General features: G+C 38.7%; 2 protein-coding genes across 5 annotated transcripts in view; one reads left to right on the top strand and one right to left on the bottom strand.

Moving 5' to 3' along the window:
* The window catches only part of pde4cb (phosphodiesterase 4C, cAMP-specific b), a 57305-nt gene extending 50133 nt beyond the window's left edge, over window positions 1-7172 (top strand). For all 4 annotated transcript variants that reach the window (XM_059340873.1, XM_059340877.1, XM_059340874.1 and 1 more), the window contains 8 exons: window positions 770-942; window positions 1024-1122; window positions 1594-1758; window positions 1845-1944; window positions 2473-2627; window positions 3248-3370; window positions 4489-4671; window positions 6592-7172. In XM_059340873.1, coding sequence (XP_059196856.1) covers window positions 770-942; window positions 1024-1122; window positions 1594-1758; window positions 1845-1944; window positions 2473-2627; window positions 3248-3370; window positions 4489-4671; window positions 6592-7146 — 1553 coding nt within the window. In that variant the 3' untranslated portion in view covers window positions 7147-7172. The remainder of the gene's footprint in view (window positions 1-769; window positions 943-1023; window positions 1123-1593; window positions 1759-1844; window positions 1945-2472; window positions 2628-3247; window positions 3371-4488; window positions 4672-6591) is intronic.
* Window positions 7173-14221: 7049 nt separating this feature from the next.
* LOC131977893 (gamma-interferon-inducible lysosomal thiol reductase-like) lies at window positions 14222-19012 on the bottom strand. Its single transcript, XM_059341357.1, has 7 exons — window positions 18832-19012; window positions 16331-16519; window positions 16172-16243; window positions 16003-16092; window positions 15290-15442; window positions 14533-14601; window positions 14222-14428 (listed from the first exon to the last, which is right to left on the bottom strand). The coding sequence occupies exons 1-7, from the start codon at window positions 18970-18972 to the stop codon at window positions 14369-14371; spliced, it is 774 nt and encodes a 257-aa protein (XP_059197340.1). The 5' UTR covers window positions 18973-19012; the 3' UTR covers window positions 14222-14368.
* Window positions 19013-27109: the final 8097 nt, after the last annotated feature.

Genomic DNA, 27109 nt, shown 5'->3' with positions numbered 1-27109 from the left:
GTGATGATGATGAGGACGTGAGGTAAAACAGCGGTCTGTGATGTCACATGGATTATTTTCTTGGTTTGAACCAGTCTGGATGAGTCATGATCCAACAGCATGGCGTCTGCAGGATCAGAACCTTTGTGTCAACAATCATCTGGAGATTATGTTGCTGATGTTGTGGGAACCTTGTTGTGATGTTGCTGCTGAAAGGATTACAATCAATCAATCAATCAATAAATAAATAAATCTCCAACCTGAAGACGCCCAACAAGTCCAAGCTGAAGACAGAGCTGATCTCCTGACGCTGACACGTTTTACCCATCATGCTTAGCGTTCTACTCCTCTAGTCCATTCATATTATACATTCATTCACCTTAACCTCAGCTGTTATACTGCAGCTGTGTTTCATTCTGCCTGTTAACATGATTTATGAATAACACTTCAAGTTAAACACACTTTATTTATGTTTTTTGCTGTGAAGTAGAGAGGGATCGTTGGAGGATGGTGGTTAGGATTCCTTAAGTGTTTTTGTTCAGGAGATTTTTTTTTTATTTTACTTTGAATTATCTTTAGCTCTGTCTTCGACCCGGTGACAGGAATAACACTGACTGAAGCAGTTTCACGTTAAAAAGTGATCTTGTATTTTAAAGTCAGCAGCTCCATAAGAACTGCTGTATTGTGGAATCTGACAGTGTGACAGTGAAACAATCAGGTTAAGTTTTAATTTCTGAAGTTACATGATGACGTTTATTCAACATTCTGTGTGTGTTTTTACTCCTTGCAGAGAAACAACATGACGTGGAGATCCTGTCCCCGCCGTCTAAGGAGAAGGAGAAGAAGAAGAGGCCCATGTCCCAGATCATCGGGGTGAAGAAGGTCACCCAGAGCCCCGGCCTAGCCCCCGCATGCATCCCTCGCTTTGGAGTCAGCACGCCACACGAGAGCCTGCTGGCCAAGGTGGGCCACACACACACACACACACACACACACACACACACACACACAGTGTGTCTTACAGATGTCTGTTTTATTCTGCAGGAGGTTGAGGACATTAATCGTTGGGGTCTGGATATATTCAAGATAGCAGAATTTTCTGGCAACCGCCCTCTGACGGTGATCATGTACTCCATCTTCCAGGTAGGAATCACTCAGTCTGCTGAAATAATCACAATGTGATACTATATAACAGTTCCAGAGTTATAAATTGACTCTGTCACATGATATTGGAATATATAGGAACCCGCGCCAAAAATACCCTGAAACAACAGGAACTTTATTGTATGTTTTGCAACAAGGACCAAAGTTGCACTTGGAGAAAAAGTACTGGAGGTAGTAAAGAATGTGGAACAGCTGTTTTGTGAACATGTGTTCCAACCACATTATTGTCCAGCATGACTACGTGATTATTACATCATTTCCTGTGTCACATGTGCTTTTGTGACAATACGTAGTTTGAACCAGAAGTCCTGTATTGTGACCAGGCCAGCTATCTGCTGTATTCTCTAGGGTCAGGCAGCTCCCCCACTCATTTGAATCAACACCACAGAAGAAGAAACCTTTGATGTGTGGCTGATGTGGCTATTTTCTCTTCCTCATCCACCCTTCCAGGAGCGAGACCTTCTGAAAACCTTTAAGATCCCAGATGACACCTTCATCACATTGATGATGACCCTGGAGGACCACTACCACGCAGACGTAGCGTACCACAACAACATCCATGCAGCTGACGTGGTCCAGTCCACCCACGTGCTGCTGTCCACCCCCGCCTTAGAGGTGAGCCCAGTCCAGTCTCTAGTTCTTTATGATTTAATATCAGTGTTTTGTTCTCAACATGTGTTTTCTCCTCTTTGTTAACCCAGGCGGTGTTCACAGACCTGGAGATCATGGCGGTTCTGTTTGCTAGTGCCATCCATGATGTGGACCACCCGGGAGTCACCAACCAGTTCCTCATAAACACCAGTAGGTTACTCTAATAAACACCAGTAGGTTCCTCTCACAATAACAACAAACATCAACATTGTAGAAAACCTGAATGAAAGAGATAAATTCACTGTGTGCCTCAGTAATCAGCTGATGGTCTTTTTAGTTTTTTTAGACTTAAGCTGCTGTGAACTGGTCTGAACTGAGTCTGAACTGGTCTGAACTGGTCTGAACTGAGTCTGAACTGAGTCTGAACTGGTCTGAACTGGTCTGAACTGAGTCTGAACTGAGTCTGAACTGGTCTGAACCGAGTCTGAACTGGTCTGAACTGAGTCTGAACTGCTGTGAACTGAGTCTGAACTGGTCTGAACTGGTCTGAACTGGTCTGAACTGAGTCTGAACTGGTCTGAACTGAGTCTGAACTGGTCTGAACTGGTCTGAACTGGTCTGAACTGGTCTGAACTGGTCTGAACTGGTCTGAACTGAGTCCAGGGTATCACAGGATATGATGTAGACAGGGCAGCCCTGCTTACAGGCTTTTAACTATTTCATGGCTCATCTCTGCAGGTTCGGAGCTGGCGCTAATGTACAACGATGCCTCGGTGCTGGAGAACCACCACCTCGCTGTGGGCTTCAAGCTGCTGCAAGAAGACAACTGTGACATCTTCCAAAACCTCACCAAGAAACAGAGAGACTCTCTCCGGAAGATGGTGATCGATATGGTAAACAGCTGCACCGCTTCTTACATCTTGATATACTTTTCATCAGTCTGTCACTTCACAGTCTGCTTTTCATTCTATTCTATTCTCTTCATGTTCATGGACAGTTAGAGTTGACGGTTAACTCCATGTTTAATCATCATCTGTCTAGAGCTGCAGCAGCTGGTAGAATCACTTCTAAAATAAATATTTTGCCAACTAGTTTTAGTGCAAAATATAACAAAACACAAAAAGTCATTACCTTGGATTTTGGGAATCTGGGATGGAAACTTTACACTATTTTCTGACATTTTATATACCAAGTGATTATTGTTAATGAAAATCGTTAGTTGAAGCTCTACAGCTGGATGGAACCAACAAAATGGGAAAAATAGAGTTTTGAGAAAGAGGAAACCGACAAGAACAAACTTCACTCAAAAAAAATAATAATAATAATGTATTTCATTTTGTACTAAAGGGAAATCAGACAAAGTTGTGATCATCTATTCATTTATTTGCAAATAAACTCTTCTGTTAAAAGCCAACGGAACTAGTTGTCTCTCGGAATATAGAAAAGCAAAAATGCATGGGAAACAGAAATATGTAATTGAACTGACTGACAATGTGTTGAATGTGTTGATCAGGTGCTTGCCACAGATATGTCCAAACACATCGACTTCTTGGGCGGCATGAAGACGATGGTGGAGACCAAAAAGGTGACGAGTCTGGGAGTCCTGCTGCTAGACAACTACTCCGACCGCATCCAGGTGAGAACGCACCTTTCACACTTAATATACAAGTATTTATAAGTATAGATACAGTGGTGTTCAATATAGTATCAGTCCCATGTGACTAACCAGATTAATCAGGTTTCTAGTATATTTTTATTGCTACATGGTAACAAGGTACCAGTAGGTGCAGCAGATTCTCAGAAACCAACCAGACCAGCATTGGTGATATGCAGCTCTGAAGGCTGTGCAGTTGGGCAACTAGTTGAAAGGGTTATGTGTTATTGATGCAGCAGTAGACCAGCAGCTCCTGTGGACTGTGAGGTAAAATTCCTGTTTTTGACAAACAAGTCTGGAGGCTTTGAGAGGGAACAGATCATAGATTCAATTGGGAAAGAGCTGTCTTATGGCCAAGTCGTGAAAATATTCTAAATCTATAAACTTATACTGATATTGACTATTTTAGGGGCTAAAACATGTTATGCTGCTGCCCCTGTCCACAGCTTTACATTGCTCAGGTTTTCTACCAGTACTACTGCCTGCTGCTCCAGTAGAAACCAACACTGTAGCTAATAATACTATAATATAATATGATATAATAATATAATATAATATGACTATAGCACCTCATACAACCCCACAGATCCACACCCTTTAATCTGTCACCATAGTCAGAAACTTAAACAGTTTTTTAGCTCAAAAACTTAAAATGAGCAGTAAATACTCAGCAGCAGACTCTCAGACAACCATCTGTAGTAAACCCTTTATACAGTCTGTGGTTCAACCCTTTATACAGTCTGTGGTTCAACCCTTTATACAGTCTGTGGTTCAACCAGGTGTTAGTGTGAAGGTGCTGCCACCTGCTGGACACAGAGACGTTACTGCATCTGTTGAGCTGAACTCCTCTACACATTACATTTAGTCATTTAGCAGACGCTTTTATCCAAAGCGACTTACAGGAAGAGTAAAAACAAACAATCAAGGTATAGTGCGATAATAATTAGTGCATCAATAAGTGCTGTGGTGCTAGGAGAGAAGATGCTCTCTGAAGAGCTGAAGGTCTTCAGGAGGTTTTTAAAGGTAGAGAGGTTCTTGTGTTCTCACATCAGGAAGTGTTTCTGAGGTTCTCTGGTGAAGTCTGACTGTTTCTCCTGCAGGTTCTGCAGAACATGGTCCACTGTGCTGACCTGAGCAACCCCACCAAGCCTCTGGAGCTGTACCGCCAGTGGACGGAGCGCATCATGAGGGAGTTCTTCACCCAGGGAGACCGGGAGCGGGACAAAGGCATGGAGATCAGCGCCATGTGTGACAAACACAACGCCTCCATAGAGAAGACCCAGGTGATACATGTTATAAAGCTAGGTTAACCCTTTATAGGGCACTTCTGAAAATTCAAAATGTCAACTCTGAAGTGTTATTGGAGGATATTACAAGACTTTTTGCAAAATGTTTCATTTTTATATTGAGGTCAATTGAGTCATTATTATTATATTTATTATAGTCTCTTTCCCACAGCAACCCTAAACAGACAATAACACATCATCTGCATCCATCACCACTTTATCTTTTACCTTTAAATATTCATTATCTTTTTAGACTATTTATTACATATGTGTAATGTCTGAATGTCTTTTTTAAAGCACCTTATATATGAGAAGCACACGTTAATTTAGTTGTATACTTTTTACTACAATGACAGTAAAGGAAAGCTTGAATCTTGTTGATTTGCTGATTGGTGAGATGCCACAGTGTCACTATCTGTGATGTAGAAACCCATATGGTTCTATGAGGAGACCTTCCATACACATTTGTGTGTCTGTCTTATTGTATTATTTTTTATATTATAATGTATTTGCAATACACTTTTCATGTGTCAACACAATATTTTCTCTCCCTCTACTAATCGTTTAGAAGTAGGCACACATAATGACTTAAATTCATTAATTTACAGGTTTTGTTTTGTTTATTTTTAAAATGTGCTAACATTCAGTGTTATCTAACAAGCATGCTGTTAGTCACACTTGCTGCTGCAACTTCTCAGTACTGACTTGACAAAATCATTTAATAACGGCTCATGTTGCAGATTAGGCAATCATCATTTTGTAAATTATTAATATTACAAATACAAATAAAAATTTTTGTGACTAGAATAATTAAATCTATTATTTCAATAGAATATATGATAATTAAAACTAGAAAATTTCCTCTGGGGAAATTGTGAAAGGGCCACGGGGGCTACTGCCGGTGTGTGTACACTATGATGAGATTCTTCAGAGATTTATAACTATGCCCTTTAACCTCAAAATATGTGTGTGTGTGTGTGGAGTGTGTGTGCTTACGCGCGTGTGTGTGTGTGTGTGTATCTGTAACTGTAATCACATCAAAGATCAAAGCAATCAACTGAATTAACTGCCACCACCTGTTAATGTCCCGGAACATTGACAGACTGGAATTTCTGGCCACGAACAGAAAGCATTTTTGGCAAAACCATAATACCTATCATTGATCCGACTTCACTTTGAGCATCCTGAGTTCTTCCTGAACGTCTACATATGATTTTTTTTTAAGAAAAATGAAAAAATAGCTTTGTTAGAGCGATCTAAAAAAACAGTTCCATCTTCCTTTTTCAGAAATCTTCCTGCGTTTTTAATATGGGACCCAATGAGGCTGTTGGTGGTGTTGGTGGATCATCTGTGCGTCGTACGCCCAAACTATAACTCTGACAGCTTTACCAGAGGATTGTGAGGGAGAAGACTAATTTTCCTACGTTTCTATGTATAAATTATTTCTGTAGAGTGGAATTTGCGGCCTGGAGCGCAGTTTTAAAATTTATTTTTTGACAGTTTTTTCTCTCCCTCTACACTCTGGTGATGATGTCACACTCTGACACGAACATTCCGTGCAATACACACCCATTATAATCTCAGAATTTCTCCAAAAATGATCATGGTCATTGAACAGGGATTGATAAAAAACTATATGACCTATCGAAACATGGATTAATACACCGATACACAAGACTTGTGTCTACTGTTTAAAGTTTAAATGGAGTCTCTAGGTGAAATTATGCCGGAGAAGTAGACGTTTAAAAATCTCCAATTATTGTTCTTTTTCGCTCATTTTTTGTCGGCCGTCCCATTCATTTCAATGCTAAATTTTGGGCAGTTTTTTGCGACTTACGTCTTCTTCTTCTTCTCCTTCTCCTTCTTCTTCTCCTTCTTCTTCTTCTATTCCACTCCTCTTCCCTCTCCTATGTCCAGGTGGGCTTCATAGACTTCATCGTGCACCCCCTGTGGGAGACGTGGGCGGACCTGGTCCACCCTGACGCTCAGGACATCCTGGACACGCTGGAGGACAACAGGGAGTGGTACCAGAGCATGATCCCCCGCAGCCCCTCGCCCTCCAGCCCCGAGGAGCGCCACCTGGAGGCCATACCAGGAGCTGTGGGAGCAGGAGGCGCCGTCCCTTCAGGAGGAGGAGGAGGAGGAGACAAGTTCCAGTTTGAACTGACTCTGGAGGAGGAAGAGGAGGATGAGGGGGAGCTGGATTCTGACCTGGAGAGCCCCCTGGATGAGGAGTCCCAGTCCGGGGGGGAGCGGCACCGGGACTCCTCCTCCCCCTCCTTGTCCCCGGACCCCCGCAGCAGCAGGTACCGCCCCCCCTCGCCCCACCCCTCCAGAAACCTGAACCTGGCCGCCATGTCGGTGCGGAGTCCCCACAGGACCCTGGCGTCCCCGGGGCGCGAGGGTCCCGACAGAGACAGAGACCTGAGCCAGGAGGGGGACGGGGTGGCCTGCCTCCGCATGGGAACGTAACAACCAGCACAACCTGCCCCGCCCGCCCACAGACACGAGGAGGAGCAGGAGGAGGAGGAGCAGGAGGAGGAGGAGGAGGAGGAGGAGGAGGAGGAGGAGGAGGAGAGGAGGCGGGGCAGGCCTTCACCAATAACGTCTGTAAATCACTACAGTCCCTTTACACTGGAGACACTCTGGAGACAGAGGGACCTTCCCCCTCTGCTTTATTTTATATTTAACGAGAAGGATCCTCTCCGGGTGCCTGATCGTCCCGTCCTGCTTCGTTGTAGCTTCGGTTCAGAGTCCCAGAACAAAGACTGCTGCATTTATACAGAGAAGAAGAACGGAGCGATGTGAGACACAAGAACAAGAACAAAGGTAACGGAAACGTCTTCCTCCAGAATAAGTGTTTTAAGAGACTTTCAGACAGGAGAATGAGGATCGTCTGAGGAGGTCCCACAGGGTCCCACAGGGTCCCACAGGGTCCCACGGGGTCCCACGGGGTCCCACGGGGTCCCACGGGGTCCCTCGGGGTCCCACGGGGTCCCACGGGGTCCCACAGGGTCCTGGAAATAATTTTGCACCGTAGTTTGTAATTTAGGATATGAAATTAGAGTCCGGTTGGGATAAGTGAGTGTGATTTCTTTGTTTGAGAATGATGTGAGAGATGAATCATTTTACCAAATACAGGATGTAGAAGAGAGAGAATGATGGACTAAAGCTCAGGTATGAAGAGAAACATAAATCTAATGTAGCACGGATGGAGTGGAGTCCCTGACCTGACCCTCGACCCCAAACTGTCTCTCCTCTTTGATTTACCTCCAAACTGAGACTTTGTTCCACCTGCGTGTCTCTACATTGAATTAAAACCCTTTAATAGAGAATTTGGCAACTGAAGCAATCAAAGAATATATTAAACCAGCGTGTAGCAGCACAGAGAAGAAGACTGGCCCCAGTCTCACCTGGTGGAGACACAAAGACACCACCTGTATCATTAGTTTGGGCTTTATTTTTTTACCTGAGATGACTTTAAATGGTGTCATAGTTTTAGAGTTCCGGACAGTTTTAGTCTTTGTTGTATTTGCTGGTCTCGTCTGTGTCTATGTGCTTGAAAAGCATTTTTTTATCAGGGTGCCTCCGGTCCACAGTAGCACTTTACCGTCTCTGCTTCAGCTCTTCTACCAGACACACAAAGGGCTTCGACCTGTAGACCTGCTGGTCACACAGACAGGGCAGGAACTTATTATATTCACAACCATCTGGAGGTCACGTTATACTGGATTTATAAGACACACTGCTTAGGAATGTTCCTTAACCCTTTATCAGGCAAAGAACTATATTTGGTAGTTAGAGTCAGGTAATTTTTCCAGAAAAAAGTTGCAAATTTACTAGACTAAAGTGGCAAATCTACAAGAAAAAAAGTTGCAGATTTACGAGAAAAAAAGTGGGAAAAAGCAACTTTTTTCTCCCAGATTCACCACTTTAAATCTCATAAATCTGCGCATTTTTTTCTCGTAGATTTGCCACTTTAATCTCGTAAACTTTTTTCTCAAAATATTATTTTCGTATGTGTTTTTTACACATTCTTGCAGTATGTAATATCCTCCAATATTCTCTAGGGTTGAAATTTGGAATTTGCAAGTATTTCATTGAGTGTCCTATTAAGGGTTAAAGTGGTGAATCTGGGAGAAAAAAGTTGCTTTTTTCCACTTTTTTCTTGTAAATCTGCAACTTTTTTCACGCAGATTTGCCACTTTAAATCTCTTTAATCTGCAACTTTTTTCTTGTAGATTTGCCACTTTAATCTAGTAAATTTGCAACTTTTTTCTCGAAATATTAAATGAAGTTACTAAATATAGTTCTTTGCCTGATAAAGGGTTAAGAGAGAGATGACCCGTAGCAGCCATGATAAGAGCTGGTTGAAATCTCTAAAAGCTAAAGGAACGCTGATAATGTCGTCCCATAATTCCTTTTGGCAGCAACATTTAAAATTTTCACCATTCGGCCTTTCATAATCTGCATCAGTGTTGGAAAGATTACACATCACCAGTTACCCTGTTTAAAAATGTAATTTAACTATTTTAATAACTTCATGAATGTAATGTAACTTATTACATTTGATTCATATTTGAAGACTTTTAAAACAAATGTTTTAAACTGGGAAATAATGCTGCAAAGTCCTAAAAAATGTTTTTGTAAAAGTCACCGCTGTTAACCCTTTATCAGGCCAAGAACCGTATTTGGTAACTGCAGCGGATATCCAAAATAAGAAATAAAAACATTTAGAGAAAAAAGTTGCAAATTTACCAGATTAAAGAGGCAGATCTACAAGAAAAAAAGTCTCAGATTTAAGAGAAAGAAGTGGGGAAAAAAGCAACTTTTTTCACGCAGTTTCACCACTTTAAATCTCGTAAATCTGTAACTTTTCTCTTGTAGATTTGCCATTTTAAATCTCTTAAATCTGCAACTTTTTTCTCGCAGATTCACCACTTTAAATCTCTTAAATCTGCAACTTTTTCGCAAATATTTGCCATTTTAAATTTTGTAAATCTGCAACTTTTTTCTTGTAGATTTGCCACTTTAAATCTTGTAAATCTGGGACTTTTTTCGCACAGATTTGCCACTTTAATCTAGTAAATTTGCAACTTTTTTCGCCTGATAAAGGGTTAAACAAGCTTTCCTCTGTACAGTAATGTTAGAGCCTGTTTCTGAGTTTAGAGGGAAAATGTTTGTGGTCAGCTCCTCATAAACATGATGCAGTCAGTTGTTTAGAGCAGTGTGATCGACAACAGATCCAGTGATAATCAATAATCAATGGATCAACATTAGAGCACATACTGCTGTCTGACTGTAGAGACAGCTGCTTGATGCTTCATAAGCTTTTTACTGAAAATAAGAATCATTAATAGTATTTGAATTGCCAACATTTTGATTGGTTACTGTAATTTGTTCCTGTTTACTCCCCAACACTGATTCAGTTTTAATCACAAAACAAAAGTCTTTCAACAACAAGGGATATGAGATGTTTTAACCCGGACGACATTTTTATATCATTTTTATAATCATTTTAATCTTTATTTTCATACAATCATTTAAATTGGGATTATGGATGTAACTCACAGGTTTCATCACAAAATTATGTTAATTTTGTTGACGATATTATATCTGCTGATATCAAAAAGTATCAAGATATGATTTTGATTCAATTGAGCTGCATTTGATTGTTATGAGACAATATAATTTATAACAATCAGTTAAATTTATATCAGCCTAAAAAAAGGAACTTAAATACGGCAGTTTAATGACTGTCTTTTATTATTAAAACCTAAAGTGAATCTGATCTGATGCTTTACTACTAGAACAGCTTCTAGTAACATTTTTGCACCAAAGTTCAACTTATTCAGCCCGTTTAGTATAATAAATGTTTTATTTCCTGTAAGGATCTTTTAATTCCTTTAATAAGTTTCCTGCCCTGCTGATGTGGAGATCAGAAGTTTCTGACAGAAATGAATCGGATCAAACTAACCAGATTGTGCTCCATCAGGTTATTATTATATTATTATTATTATTATTATAATCTTATTGACAGGAAGTGCTCGACTGGGATAATAACTGTGTGCCATAAGTGTCCAAACCTCACCAACACCTGCCAGCCTATGATGCTGAATGTTTTTACACTAGAGATTTTAACCTGATGATTGTATCAAAGTCTTTGACTTTATGTGTTAGTTTTTACCAATGATACGTGTTTCCAGTATTTAAAGCAGACAGTTTATTAGAGTTTGTGCAGCTCATCATCAGCCTGTTGAGTCTTTTTTCATAAAGCTGAGACTGAGAATGTTTAGTTTCAGAGTCACGTTCAGTGTTTTAGAGAACCAGGAAGCAACAAGCACTACACAAAGAGACGGAGCGCCTCCTGCTGGTAGAAACACTAGTAACACTAGTAACAGTATTCATGAGTCAGCTATAAGCTTCACTGCTCAGCCTTACATGTGATATATGAGTGATAGAGTGTTAAAGGGCCACGCTGCTGCTTTACAACACGTTTCATCCACAGACAGGAAAACTGATTATTTAGGCTTGAAAAGAATTAATCAGAATAATATGGAAGACGATTTCTGCCATTAAAAGAAAAAAAAAGATTCTGTAAGTTATTATGATGAGAAAACTCTCGAAATAATGTCTATCTCCCTGAGATAGATAGATCTCATTATTTTGAGATAAGTGAGAGAAACTCACAAAAAATATTAAAATACCAAAATAATGGGAAACTTCTGTAACAATTGTTTTTTTTTCTTTGCTTTGTGTAAATATTTAAAGAATATTGCCTCGTGGTGAACTCTGTAGGCCACACAATTATAATTACAATTGTTACAGCGCTTTAGCCAATTAAGGCAATTAAGACAGCAATTTTATTTGAGTTTTGCCTCTTTGATATGATTTTTGTTTTTTATCAAAGACAATTCTCTTTGAATGTGTGTCAGAATAATCTTGATTTATTCTTATTAAGCATACGAGTCACTCATCACAACTTAAAGAAAACGTGTTGAAATGTCTTCGTCTACAAGGCTTCTTTTGGAAAACAGTCATAATATATAATCATCATAACGACTTACAGGATTTTTTTATTTCACATTTGCAGAAATGGGCTTCCATAGTAAACACATATTTCTCATAACAGCAGCAATATTCTGCTTCTGTTCTTTTACACAAACTGTGTTTGTTGTGAAAACAATCACATGAGAAATTAAACTGTGTGTAAAATGTTTGATCAAGTTTCTTATTTACCTTCCAGTGATGAAATCTGTCAAAGCTCCAGTATGAAAGTGCCATGTGAACCCCATCAGCAGCATTTAGACCAAACTTTTCCTCCAGTGATGCTCCAGCGCCATCAACAGGCCAAATGTGACACAATATCAACATCTCGAGGGCAGGTTGCCATGGAAACAGATCTTCTGTTTTTATATTTTGCATGGCTCTGATCATAAACCTGTTTTACATGAAACACTGGGCATTTCAACTTTTAGTCTCTTACTGAAAAGTTTTCAGAAAGAGACTAAAGTTGAGCTGTGCAGTTCTGATATCGTCTGTTAAGCTTTAAGACTCGCTAACAAATATCTCCAAACATTTAATGTGTGTGGAGTTTAAACTCCTCATCCAGACTGGAGACCAGTCACAGCTTCAGAAGGAAACTTCACAATAACATCAAGCCAAAGGTTAGGAAAAAGTTTTATTTTTCTGTATAGTCTGACCATAATACTGTCAAATATCAAAACGAGCACTTTAAGTGGACAACCAATGTAAAACTTTACCCATTAGTCACATGGACAGAAATATGGCAAAATATGGTCCAGGTTGAAAAAAATAAGTTTCCCCTTGTAAAATATATGGAAATATTTAATTAAAAGGTGATGCATGTGATTCTGGCGTAAGAGACAGAAATGCATACAATGGAGGTCAAGAACAAATTAATCATTTTAAGCTCTTAATGGATTATAAAAAGCTTTCATTTTGATGCAAGAAAACGTTACTTTCTTGGGGAAAACGCCACACATACAAGAGAAACATGGCATCTTCATCCTGCTGTGGATTTGAATGATTTCCGACTGTAGTTGAGGCGTGTTGCAGCAGCAGCAGCGTGTTGCAGCAGCAGCAGCGTGTTGCAGCAGCAGCGTGTTGAAGCAGCAGCAGCAGCAGCGTGTTGCAGCAGCAGCGTGTTGCAGCAGCAGCAGCAGCAGCAGCGTGTTGCAGCAGCAGCAGCAGCAGCGTGTTGCAGCAGCAGCAGCGTGTTGCAGCAGCAGCAGCAGCGTGTTGCAGCAGCAGCGTGTTGCAGCAGCAGCAGCAGCGTGTTGCAGCAGCAGCAGCAGCGTGTTGCAGCAGCGTGTTGCAGCAGCAGCAGCAGCGTGTTGCAGCAGCAGCGTGTTGCAGCAGCAGCAGCGTGTTGCAGCAGCAGCAGCAGCGTGTTGCAGCAGCAGCAGCGTGTTGCAGCAGCAGCAGCAGCGTGTTGCAGCAGCGTGTTGCAGCAGCAGCAGCGTGTTGCAGCAGCAGCAGCAGCGTGTTGCAGCGTGTTGCAGCAGCGTGTTGCAGCAGCGTGTTGCAGCAGCAGCGTGTTGCAGCAGCAGCAGCAGCGTGTTGCAGCAGCAGCGTGTTGCAGCAGCAGCGTGTTGCAGCAGCAGCAGCAGCGTGTTGCAGCAGCGTGTTGCAGCAGCAGCAGCAGCGTGTTGCAGCAGCAGCGTGTTGCAGCAGCAGCAGCAGCAGCAGCAGCAGCAGCAGCAGCAGCGTGTTGCAGCAGCAGCAGCAGCAGCAGCAGCAGCGTGTTGCAGCAGCGTGTTGCAGCAGCAGCAGCAGCGTGTTGCAGCAGCAGCAGCGTGTTGCAGCAGCAGCAGCGTGTTGCAGCAGCAGCGTGTTGCAGCAGCAGCGTGTTGCAGCAGCAGCAGCAGCGTGTTGCAGCAGCAGCAGCAGCGTGTTGCAGCAGCGTGTTGCAGCAGCAGCAGCAGCGTGTTGCAGCGTGTTGCAGCAGCGTGTTGCAGCAGCAGCGTGTTGCAGCAGCAGCGTGTTGCAGCAGCGTGTTGCAGCAGCAGCGTGTTGCAGCAGCAGCGTGTTGCAGCAGCAGCGTGTTGCAGCAGCAGCGTGTTGCAGCAACAGCAGCGTGTTGCAGCAGCAGCAGCGGCGTGGCTCTGACAGGAAGTGGTCTGTGCCATACAGTGTTAATGTGTTGACGCTCTCCGTTACCGTGCCGATACTGCCACCGTTAATGTTCATGCTGTCTGTTTTCTCCGCCTGTGTCGTGCTATAAAGATATTTATTCTTCAACATGTCTGTGGAGACAAAGTACTGTATCATAGGACATCTGATTTATGTTCTGGAGCCTAAAAATCAAGTATGCTTTTAAAGTGTACATCTGCCACTCCAATGGTTTTATCAAAGAAAAAAAATATATATTTTTGTTTCTCATTCTAAGCCAAAAGACTCTCGGGAGTTCAGGGTGTTTTAAGTGGAAAATGCCAATAAATAATATGGAAATTTATTTTAACTGGTTGTTTGTTCATTTAATAAACTCTGTTCTTCAAATGGGAATAAAGTCACAAACAGGAAGTTCATAAGAGACATTTAATACACTTTAGTTCTTCAGATGTGAGATCATGCGTTGGGTTTTTATTAAACATGTTAATATGATTTATATGGGGTTAATTTGTGCAATATGTTTATTATTATTTGCTGTTATTATTATACATGTTATTGTTCAGCAGAAGCCTCTGTTCAGTCTGACTGGAGCTCCAGTACACGCTGGAGGCTTCACGCCCTGCAGACACAAACACACTCATTAAAAACTGAAACATGTCGTCAAGTTGACCAGAAACGGACAAATTAATCCAATAATCTTTAAAAAAAAACTAAAGATCTTACCTTGTAGAGTTGGCAAACCAAGGTGAAGAGAGACGACATGGCCCGGTCCTCGTTCTCCTCCGTGTACTCCTGAAACAGTTTCATCTTTAAATCTCATTTACAAAATTATCTTGTATTGAAGAAGACTTTAAACTAGCAGCTGAGACTGATATATGCAACATGTTTACTGAGATATGCAACATGTTTACTGAGATATGCAACATGTTTACTGAGGTCATAGTTTACAGTGGTGTGCAAACTTTTGTACAATTTGGAACACAATTTTTTTTTTTTCTTTAAATACTTAAAAATCAGTCCAATATCTGAAGTTTCTTATTCTAATGAAATGAAAGCACCACTCTTATGTCATCAGTACAATTCAGTGTAATCAAGTACATTTACTTATCTGAGATACTTTTACTTTGAATATTTTCTTCAAGCCGTTTCCTGCTTCATTTCAGTGGTAAATATTCTACATTTTACTTCCATGTATGAAAAAGTTCAGCTGAAACTATTTCAGTGTTGTTAAAGTCATTTCTCATGCAAAAACACGTCATTATCCCAGATTCACCAATAACTATCTGCTGCTTTCTCTTTTAAAAGGTCTCAGTTTTTAGTAGTTTTGGGGGTTTGAGTGGTTATGACTGCCTTATGAATCATTTATGGAAGATCACAGTCAAGGACAATCACATTCTGACTGAATGTGGTTAATGTTTCTCTCTCTTTGGAACACTTTATTATTAATATCCATCTATCATAACCAGTCAGAGTGTTTTACCCCGTTGAAGGTGACCCAGGGGACGTGTGTGTGGGCGGGGCCTAGCGCTCGGGTCTTGGCGGCGTTGGCGTGGATCAGCTGGTGACCCAGAGCGCCGTTCAGACACGAGTCGACCCGCGACCAGGAGACGGAGGGAGAGAACAGCTGCAGACACTAGACGGAGATACAGAAAGAGGCTTAATGGATCTAACACAACACCAGTCAGTTGGAGGAAAAACACTTAAAAACTGAGAGAAAAGGGGAAAATGTTATAGTTTTTTATAATTTAAAATAATTCATAATTAATAATTTAGTTAATTTAAAATAAAGGGGAATTGATAAAGAAGTAAATTTTAAGAGAAATATCAATTTATGTTAGTTTTTAATCAATAAGTGCCTACATTTTATTTTTGGTTCATTTAATAGCACATTTTTGCACATCAGTGCCCAATCACCCAAAGATATTTAAAACTCTGATTGTTGCTTATTTAGCCAGACTGTACTGCCTGAAACCCCAAAGGTATTCATTTTGCCTTTATTTTATTCTACTTTTTTTATTCTACTTATATTTTATTCTACTTTTATGATTTAACAAAGCACCACTCCATCTGTTGTACAGTAGGTCGTATTATAAAGCTCCTGGTATGTTTCAATGTCTTGTCACTAATAATTTGACTCATTTGGATGAAGTTAACTTGTGTATCAGTGTAAAGTGTTTATCTGCAGATACTCACAGGCTGAGCGGCGCTGAGGACGTCTGCAGACGCCTCCATGCAGTTGATGATGTGAAACGCTGAATGTCCCGTTAGATGGATGATACACGCCTGAAGAACAGAATCATCTACAGTCAGCATGTTGTAGATCAGATGTTAGAGACACATGAAGATGATAAAACATTCAGACCTCCATCATGTTCCCTCTGCACTCAGCCTCTCCATGCTGACACGTGAACGGAGAGTTTCCTGATGGGATCTCCTGCAACAGAAGAGTTTATGAGTCATGAGATGATATTTACAGTAATAGAGGAGGAGGAGCAGCGTACCTTAGCGTAGCTTAGCGTACCTTAGCGTTGCCGTAGGGAACCAGCGTGACGGCCATGATGTCCTGCAGCATGGTCCATGTGGGGAAGAGCTGCTGGGTGATGAAGCTCCTGCAGGCCGGACACAGACTCTCGTAGTAGAGCGTGACGGAGACCGGAGGAACGGCCCGGCTGGTCCTGGTAGCGTTCACCTCCATACACTGCTTCTGGACCTGCAGCAGGACACCAGACCAGGAGGAAAAATATCAGCACATACAAGTTATTACAGTCACGCAGATCCTGGTGAGCTTTAATATACATGTTCTAGTCTGGTAATAAACCATGGGACAATTAAAAAAAAGCCATATTTAATTTTATTTTTTACCAGTAGGAGACAAAGGTTGGAAGGTAAACTTTTTCCTTTCTGACTCATTTGTCTAGCATAACTTGTGTATGCATTATGTTTGTTTTATTTATATAATATTCCAACCAGCAAGTGTTTTCTAAAATTAGGTGATTTTTGATTAAAGTTGGCCCAATCACCGGGTTGTGCTAAATTTACGGAATAAATAATGAGGCAACTAATGGAAACAGAAAAAAAAAAAATGGAATCTGCCAAATCATTTTTGCCATTGACCATTTAACATTTTGATATTGTTTTTAAACTCTACAAATGACACCAAGGCTGATTATATTTGATGCTGCCATCACTCAGACTTTCAAAATATGAAAGATTCCTTCGTCTTTATTATAAGTTTTATATTACGGTTAGTCAACAGACCACTTTAGCTGGTCTGTTATCCTCACCGTTAGTGACTTTCAGATGTTTGAACATCAGCTGAAGAAAGCAAACATTTAGTTTCTGGGACCTTTAAAAGGACGTTCCCACCAACCACTGATGGTCAGGAAGCAGAGGACACGATATTCATTTATTGATCCGCTAGTAAAGGAAGAGGGATCCATCCTGTTTTAGTCCACACGGAAAATAAACTCAACAGTTTAGTTTAAAATCAAAGCGTGTTGATGATGCTGGTTAAAGCTCCTACTTGCTTTTCTTTGTCTCACTTAATTGTAAATTGAACTTTGTAGTTTCAGAAAAGCATTTTATACATAATATAATAGATTCTGTAGCTCAAAGTAAAAGCAAATTATTCTGTTTTTGTTCTTCAAACTTTAATGTGATTAAAGTTTGACCCAGAGCTGCTCTGCGTCACATGAACAACCTCTGGTGTTCAATTTCTGCAGCATGACTCTCATTTAGGACACAGACAGAGAGTTTTTCATGTTTGGGACAACAAAAATAATATTCTCATCGTCTATGTTCAAGAAATCAGTATTAGCCCATTTTTAAAGAGCAGCTAGAACAAGGTTTCTTTTAGAAAATCTATTTTCTCCTGCCACAATAAATAATAAAATAAAATAAAAACAGTTTGGCATTTCATATATTGTTGTGAATTCTCAAAAGAAAAATTACAATAAACCACAACAGACAGAGAAAATTAAAAGAAATGAATTCTTCATATGCAAATATAGCCTACTTTAGTATTTAGCAGTTTTTTCCTCTTTTTGTGAGACAATATACTAATTTAAAAACACTTGACACATTTCACTTGATGTAAATATTTAACCCTTTATCAGGCAAAGAACTATATTTGGTAACTTCAGGTAATATTTAGAGAAAAAAGTTGCAAATTGACTAGATAAAAGTGTCAAATCTACAAGAAAAAAAGTTGCAGATTACGAGAAAAAAAGTGGGAAAAAAGCAACTTTTTCCTCCCAGATTCACCACTTTAACCCTTAATAGGACACTCAGTGAAATACTTGCAAATTACTAATTTCAACCCTAGAGAATATTGGATATTACATACTGCCAGAATGTGTAAAAAAAAAAAAAGAAAAAAAAAAAAAAAAAAAACATACGAAAATAATATTTTGAGAAAAAAGTTTACGAGATTAAAGTGGCAAATCTACGAGAAAAAAAACGTAAATCTGCAACTTATTCGCAACTTATTCTATATAAAAAAGTTGCAAATTTACTAGATTAAAGTGGCAAATCTACAAGAAAAAAAGTTGCAGATTTAAGGGAAAAAAAGTGGGAAAAAAGCTACTTTTTTCTCCCAGATTCACCACTTTAAATCTCATAAATCTGCACATTTTTTTCTTGTAGGTTTGCCACTTTAATCTCGTAAACTTTTTTCTCAAAATATTATTTTCGTATGTTTTTTTTTTTTACACATTCTGGCTGTATGTAATATCCTCCAATATTCTCTAGGGTTGAAATTTGGAATTTGCAAGTATTTCAATGAGTCCCTACTCCCTAAGTGGTGAATCTGGGAGAAAAAAGTTGCTTTTTTCCCCACTTTTTTCTCGTAAATATGCGACTTTTTTTCTTGTAGATTTGCCACTTTAATCTAGTAAATTTGCAACTTTTTTCTCGAAATATTACCTGAAGTTACCAGATATAGCTCTTTGCCTGATAAAGGGTTAAGCCTTTTCTGCTGTGATCCCATATGTAACTATATATTCAGTATATTTTTCTACTCACATGGCACTGGATGGCTATCTCCAGGGAGCGGCACCACTGGGACGGCGGGTACCGGCAGGCCGGTTTGGGGTGAGACGTCCCGGAGCTCCTCCGGTCACCGGAGAGGAGGAGAAGCACCGCCAGCAGCCCCGACAGCTTCATGTCTGACAGCAGGAGGAGAGAGGAGCAGAGAGGAGAGGAGCTGCTCCTCCTTAGAGCCTCCTCATCAGCTGATTAACGCCAGGTGTGTTCAGCTGCTGCTGCCTTCAGGGAACCTCGGAGAACTCCAAGAGCCAGGACAGAAAACAAGTTATCATATCTGCTTCAAAAGTTAGGATTAATATGAACAGCTTCATAGTGGGGAATGAAGTGACACACACACACACGCACACACACACACACACACACGCCACAATATTATTGGTGATAAAGCCTTTAAATAAAATAGACCTGGGTATTTTTATGGTGATTTGCATCCCTCTAGTGGTCGCATATGAGCAGAGCAGGATTTACAAGCATTTCAAAATATTATTATTATTTTTTTTTAAATTAAACTTTATTAAAGCAACACAATGCAAGACAATACATCAACAATACAACAACAATACAAAACGCCGTCAGCATCAACAATAGATATGCAAGTCCTCATACGAAAAAACTGTAAAGTTTACATAAATTAAAAGTTTTTACAGCTTTCAGGTTGGAAGATTTCTTAATAGATTCAATATACTGTTTGGTTTCATTTACAAAAACAAGAAAGAGAGGTTTTCGATTAATGTAGCGACATTTATGGATATGCCATTTGGCCAATTGTATGATAAGATTGATGATATATTATTGATTTTCCTTTGCAGAAGGAAAGTCAGTGAAACCAATTTCAAAATAGTGTTCTTCCCTCCTTCCATCCTTATAAGAATGTACTAATAGTCATACCAGCTCCTTTAAGCAAGAAAGACAATATAATAATGATAATAATAATAATAATAATAATAATAATAATGGTTTTCTTGATGATAACCAAAATAATTATCAAGAAAACCATGGTAAACGTCTAGATATCAGCTCTTAAATTAATTTAATTTAAATAGGACTTTTACTAGTAGTGGAGTTATTCTGTAATATGGTATTAGTACTTCTACTGAATTAAGGGATGTGAATACCTCTCCCACCACTGGTACTGTATTTGGTGATGGTATTACTGCATGTACATGTTGCATAAGTTTATCAGATAACAGGTTCTAGTGGTGGAAAGCAACTAAATACACATCCGAATTTCCCTTCGGGGATGAATAAAGTAATATATCTATCTATCTATCTCCACTGTATTTATCTAACAACGTTAGTCACTCTGCAGATTCAGATTATTAATATAAAATAAATACAACAAACAAGTGATTGTGTATTATTATCCATTAAAGTAAGATTCTATTGCTCCTCAGATGTAAATTCACAAGTTACCCAGCATTATATACATGATGTAAACATAACTGATCAATCAGTATATTCCAATAATATAAAATATATCATTCTCATATATATTTGTACTTTTACTGAAGTTTTTACAAAAAGTATTCATGACTTTTACTTTAAACTGAATATTTCTCCACATTGATGTTGCTATTTTTACTTTAAGTCAAGTGCTTCTCAAATCAATATCTCTCACACGTTCATGTATTTGACTCTACGCTGTAGTTTACATGTTATACCTCTTGTGTTGCGGCCATATTTTTGTACTCTTGGGGAATGTTTAGGGTTTTTAATATGCTGTGAGTAGATATTTTTAATCATGATTATGTGCAGTAATCATTTAAATCAATGGTGCAAACCATAGTATTGTATTGTATTCTTTATAAACTCCTCAAAAGTTTGGAAACATTATTTTGGTCAATTATTTCTCCCCTTTAAAAATACTAATATAATATTAATAATATTAATAATAATAGCCTGATTAGTCCCCTTTACATCGAGGTGAAACTTGTACGGATTGTGCTTTCATGGAATGAGCAACATAGCTAAACATAGTGAAAAAGATCTGCTGCAGTATCCTCCTGTTGGTCAATAAAACAATTTAAAAACCCTTGAAATCCTCAGGTTATCAAATAAGACTCAAAACAATTCATGAAATCATCATCTCAGATTTATTTGGGGATCTGAAAGTGCATACATGAACACTGATGTTCTGAAGTGGGTAAGTCAGGTTTTACACCAACAAAAAAATGTTTGAAACCATCAATTTTCCTCAGATATGACTCCGAAATGAAACACAAGCTATTTCAAAAAAGCTGAATGTCATTGCATAATCAATACATTAAATAAGCTTTAACAATAACAGTATTTTCTCACAGCAACAGGCTATCAACAGAGGGCATCTACAGCAGATGCTTCAGTTTAAAGCACAAACACAAGTCAATACAACCACAATGGAAATCAAATAAAAGTTGCAGAAACATCAAGTACTATGTTGAATGTGTTGCAGAGACAGTAGAGGTATTTGATCACAGCTCAACCTGATCAATGAATCAAGTCATGGATTATCAATATTTAACAAAAAGTTGATAAAGATCCTTCCATCTAAGTCAGGTGAGACTGGAAACAAACCTCTGCTAAGTGTTGGAACCTGGTCTCACAGGAATCCGTGGAATAGCCACGGAATCACTCAAATTTCCGTGAAACTGACACGGATTTGGCTACAATGCAAGTTAATGCCAGTCATATCCCGTGGCTATTCCATGGATATTTGTTCCTATTGGTTTGTTCCAAGTCACGTGACTTTCAAGGTCCCAGGCGGTCAGAACAAAAAACATGGCGGACAGTTCTCTCATTTTTAGTGAAAAAAATCAATATTTTGACTTAGTTTCTGCATAAAAATGGATTTTGATCACATTTCTAGCGAGAAATATATGTTTTATTTTCTAAATATTCACTCAGTGAATGTACATAATCACTTTGTATGTTGGAATAGCCACGGGATATGACTGGCATTAACTTGCATTGTAGTGAAATTAGTCAGTTTCACGGAAGTTTGAGTGATTCCGTGGCTATTCCACGGATTCCTGTGAGACCATGTTGGTTGTTGTGTTTTTGTACCAAATTGGCACAAAACGATGTCAACAATGAAACATCACAATTGACGATGATCTCGTTAGTTAATGACACTTCTTGTATCATATCAGCACAAAGTTTATTTTGAACCTCTTCTTTAGATCTGTTGCCCTTTCAAAATCAGTCTATGCACCACTGAATAAATCAGAATTGTTACTTTTCAAGAATTCATAATAAAAATAATACCACCACTAACACACACATCAGTAGGTGCATATGAGTGGGTGGGGGGGGCTTTAAATCCCCATGTTGGCCTGAAGGCATCATCATCCACTGGCCCAACCTACTAACTAACTAACTAACTAACTAACTAACTAACTAACTAACTAACTAACTAACTAACCTACTACTCACTGACCTTCTTCCTCTTAACATCCCATAAACTCACACTGAACCTAATCTGTCTCCAGTGTCAGAAACATATACCGAACCAAACCTCCAGAATCTTTTCCTTTCCTCCATACGTCCCTGTACCCAAACACTTCTGTTATCCTCCTGCTCACTACAACACCACTGGGCCTCCTGCAGAAACCACAAACACAAACAGATCTGTTTGTGTTTGTGATGCATGTACCAATTTCCTCGTATTTTCAGGTGTTTGTTTTGCACACAGACAGTTTACAGGTTGTGCAGACCACCTGAGTTATGTGCATTTCTTCACCAATGGATTTCATATTTCATTACTTTGAAGTGATTTTGAGTTTGAAAATCCATATTAATTACAAATGACATGCAAATGTTCTTGCATGAGGCCCATTGATCATGACGACAAGCTAACAAAAGCTAAAAAACACTTTGTTAACCATAATCCAGACAAATTGCCCTATTCTCCGGTATAAAAACACATTACATAATCCATAATCCCAACTCCCATTCCCTGCTCCTCTTTCCCTCAGAGACAGACTACTTCCTGCAACACAAACAATCATCCAATATAAACTTCCTTGGAGGAACCGTGTAAAAAAATACATTCCCTTCTTAGGAATTCACCCCAGCATCATTTCCACTAAATCTGTTACATTTTCCTTGTTTAATGCAACACCTTGCTGTCAGACAGTCATTCTACATTTAACAATATCAATATTTATCCTTCACTTAATCTCATCAACTTGAACCTAATTAACAAGACAGCCAGTTAAAAAGTCCTTCCTAAAGCATCCGACTGGGTCCAGTTGTCTTATTGTTAATCAGGCATTGTTCATTCTAAACCTCTTTAGAGGTTTTATGTAGAGTATCAAATAAAAAAGACAGAAGTCTAAGATTGGCAGGCTAGCTAAGTAGCTTACCAAAAATAGCTAGTACCTGTAGAGATAACTTTAATCTGCTTCTCATTTTTATTTCAATATAATAGTATTTTTATAGCTGTGTAAAATGATCTGAATATGCAACAGCAAATCAATCATGGTAATGGTTGTTAAAGCATCAGGTAATAGTGAAGAATGAGCTGAAAGTAAATCATGACACACATTTTATGATATGAGACACCAAGTATTTGCCAACAATCATTTTGAAATATGTTTCTGATAAGTTTCCAATTCATTTCTGTAGAACCATAATAATGAAACAGTTTAAAAAAATTGCACAAAAAATGTAACTTCACAGAACGAAGTGGTCAGCTCATTAAAGACGACATTTAAAAACTCATCGGTGCTTTTATCAGCTACGAAATATCAATCTCATCAGCAACGTGTCCATATTTAGCACCAGCACCTGCTTCAGTGATGGACATGAAGACGTTTAGTATCTCCACCTCACAGTAGAGACTCGTGTGCAAATACCATGCTTTAACCTAAAACCCACAAACAATTGCATTTCTGTATTCCTGCTACAAAACTGACTGGGATGTTTTTAATTTCTAAATCCTTGTCTACCATAAAACCATCCAAGCCTACTGGGATATACAAGTACTTTTCTTAGAATTGACAATATTATTTTTTAAGTTTTGGACAGAAATGAACACTTAACTAATCTATTTAGAGTGCAAAATGTATTTAATATAAGATTAAAAAAAATATCTCTAATCACAATGGACTAATGGTTACGTTTTGGTTTCACATGCCAGATGTACCTCCATGCCTCACATAGAGTCATTAACACTGTCATCATTCAGGTGCATCTATCCTTTTTTTATTTTTTACTGTATCACATTTCACAAAAAGATGAAGAAATGGTGTTTTGAGAACATGGTCTCACAGGAATCCGTGGAATAGCCACGGAATCACTCAAATTTCCATGAAACTGACACGGATTTGGCTACAATGCAAGTTAATATTTGTTCCTATTGGTTTGTTCCAAGTCACGTGACTTTCAAGGTCCCGGCGGTCAGAACAAACAACATGGCGGACAGTTCTCTCATTTTTAGTGAAAAATCAATATTTTGACTTAGTTTCTGCATAAAAATGGATTTTGATCACATTTCTAGCGAGAAATATATGTTTTATTTTCTAAATATTCACTCAGTGAATGTACATAATCACTTTGTATGTTGGAATAGCCACGGGATATGACTGGCATTAACTTGCATTGTAGCGAAATCCGTGTCAGTTTCACGGAAATTTGAGTGATTCCGTTGCTATTCCACGGATTTTGAGTTAAGCAAATCCGTGAAATAGCCACGGATTTGCTGGAGACCATGTTGGTTTTGATGAACATCCTGTAATACGGGACATTAGTCACACATCCCTTAACTTCACAGTATTTCATAACTAAACTACTCTTACACATCCTCATTTCTACACAGGAATGCAGTACTGCTTGTCCATAAGCACTGAGTATTAAAAACAGAATGAACAGCTGACCAACATGTCTAAATCTGATTCTTCTCTTTAAAGAGTAACTACCTGAAGGTAAGGTGAGTCCTGCCTTTCTCCACTGTGCAACACTATATTACAGATTCAACAAACCAAACCAGCATGAAACTTGTTCACTAGCTTTGATAAAGAAGACATTGCAGCATCACTAACTGTCTGAGTGAAGAGATGCTAACAGCAACGAGTGCTTAGCACCAAGGATGGAGACAAAAACATAGAATATGGCTAACCCATCATCAGAGACAGTTAACACAACTTTTATAGCTGGTGAAGAACTTATAGTATCAAAACAGTCCCCAGCCATAATGTCTATATTATAATCAGTAATACATATAATACCCAAGTCTGTTACACGATGATGGCATGCAAAATCATCAACATTTACATCTTTTTGACTGCCAATAAGTAGAAATTTGACACAATATTTCCAACTCCCTTACTGGCTAGAAACAGTCTGATAACAGAAACTTTAGTGCAACTAGCATCGAGCTAACGGTCGCTAAGAGACAAGTGCAGTTTATGAGACCCATTAAACAGGAAACATCACATTAACCCAGACTAACCATGGCATATTTAATGACTATACTATATTTTTGTCTATAAAAATAGTTTGAATGATTTACTGTAACTCACTATTAAAGGAGTCCCTGTTCCCCTGGTAGGCCTACAATGTAAACAACTTTTATTTCACAATGAGTTATCATGATAGATGTAACTTCCATCACCATTTTGAATAAACCTCACACTTAGAAAAATACTTTTAGGTATGTTCTGCTGCTGTGAACCAGTATTCAAACTATTGTTTTCTAATTTCAGTATCATAAGTTTGTCACATTTTATGGTTATATACTATATTTGGTCCACCATAGCTGGAATCATACCTATTTAGCTAGTTGATTTGCAAAATTCAAAATTCAAGCATTCATTGTAATGTTTTTAAGTCTTTATATGTTTAATTTCAACTAGTTTTTGACTATTATTCTGATATAGTTTCAGCCTCTGTGTCTTTAGTTTCACTTCAGGTGAATTTAACTGAATTCAGACTGAATTGTCTGGGATCAACACCATTATTGTTACCAAATTGTTATGAGCCTTTGTTTTTCTTATTGTTTTGATTTTAAAAATGTCACATAAATGTGTAATACATAGCACACAGGCCCATTTTAATGTGTTCAGCTTCACATGCCAAGTGTGATGTAAGTTCAGCTGATAAGGTCTATTAGACATGCACCTTAAAAAAAGGGTTAAATATGATCATTTAAATATTATGCTGTCATAGGAGAGCATCTATCTTGGATAATACTACTCTCCTTGAGGGTACTCCAGGGTGTTTGTGCTAATATAGCCTCAGCTAGAAACAACCTCAGCATCATCATGCAGGGACAAGACTTCTCTCCTGAGAGGAACGAAGAAATGATGACAGCTGGAGCTGGAACACTTAAGGACACTTTTCAACCAGAGCTCAAACCTAAAACACCTGAACATCTTCTCTCTAGCTGTACACTGCAACAAAAGCCAACTTGTATTTTTTGACCTAAAACCGTGATTTAATTTGGTAAAACTTGGAAATATAAATGATTGACATTTAGGGCAATAATGTAAGTTAGCACAACAAAGGAAGCCAGTTGTCTGCTCAAAAACAAGTTGGTGAGTTGTTGTTACTTATATCTTTAAGTTGGGGTTCACAACAAGGGACAATAGTTCTGATAACTCTTATTTCTTTGTTGGGAAATTAGGTCATTAGTGAAAGTTAGCGGCTAACTGATGCTAATGGCTAACTGATGCTAGCAGCTAACTGATGCTAGCGGCGCTGCTTGTTACAGCTACAAGAGTAGCCATTAGCGTATCAATGCTAACTCAACATTGTGGTCGCAACATTAGCTGACATTTCATAGCGGCGTTACAATCGTGCCAATTCAGCACATTGCAGAAGTTAGCAGAAGTAAGGATTAAAAGTTATTACAATGTAAAATTATAAGTTAGTACAACTTACAGTTGAGTTGACAAAAATCTGAATTCAGAGTTATGAAAAGTCAAAAACAAAACTTAAAATATTTAGTTTAATTGTCCAACTTAAAATTTTATCGAAGTTTGGTGCCTTGAAATTTTGAGTTCACCCAACTTTTCTCTTTTTGCAGTGTACATCATCTCTAAACTAAAATCCAGGGATGCACTGATTCATCTTTGCCAGTCTCGGTACAGATAATTAGACTTTGGGATCACTGCTTTTTCAAACAATTATGTAGCTAATAAATGCATGGATATAAAGTTATCATTTAAATAACAAATTTGTGCACATGGGAAAAAGATGTAAGCCTTTTCACCAACAAATAAGTCAGAATTTAAAGAGGAATTAAAATGTCTAATATATAATGTATATAGACATA

Source organism: Centropristis striata, chromosome 9 (assembly GCF_030273125.1).
Source record: "Centropristis striata isolate RG_2023a ecotype Rhode Island chromosome 9, C.striata_1.0, whole genome shotgun sequence".
Classification (NCBI taxonomy): Eukaryota; Metazoa; Chordata; class Actinopteri; order Perciformes; family Serranidae; genus Centropristis; species Centropristis striata.
This window is presented reverse-complemented; position numbering and strand designations above follow the sequence as displayed.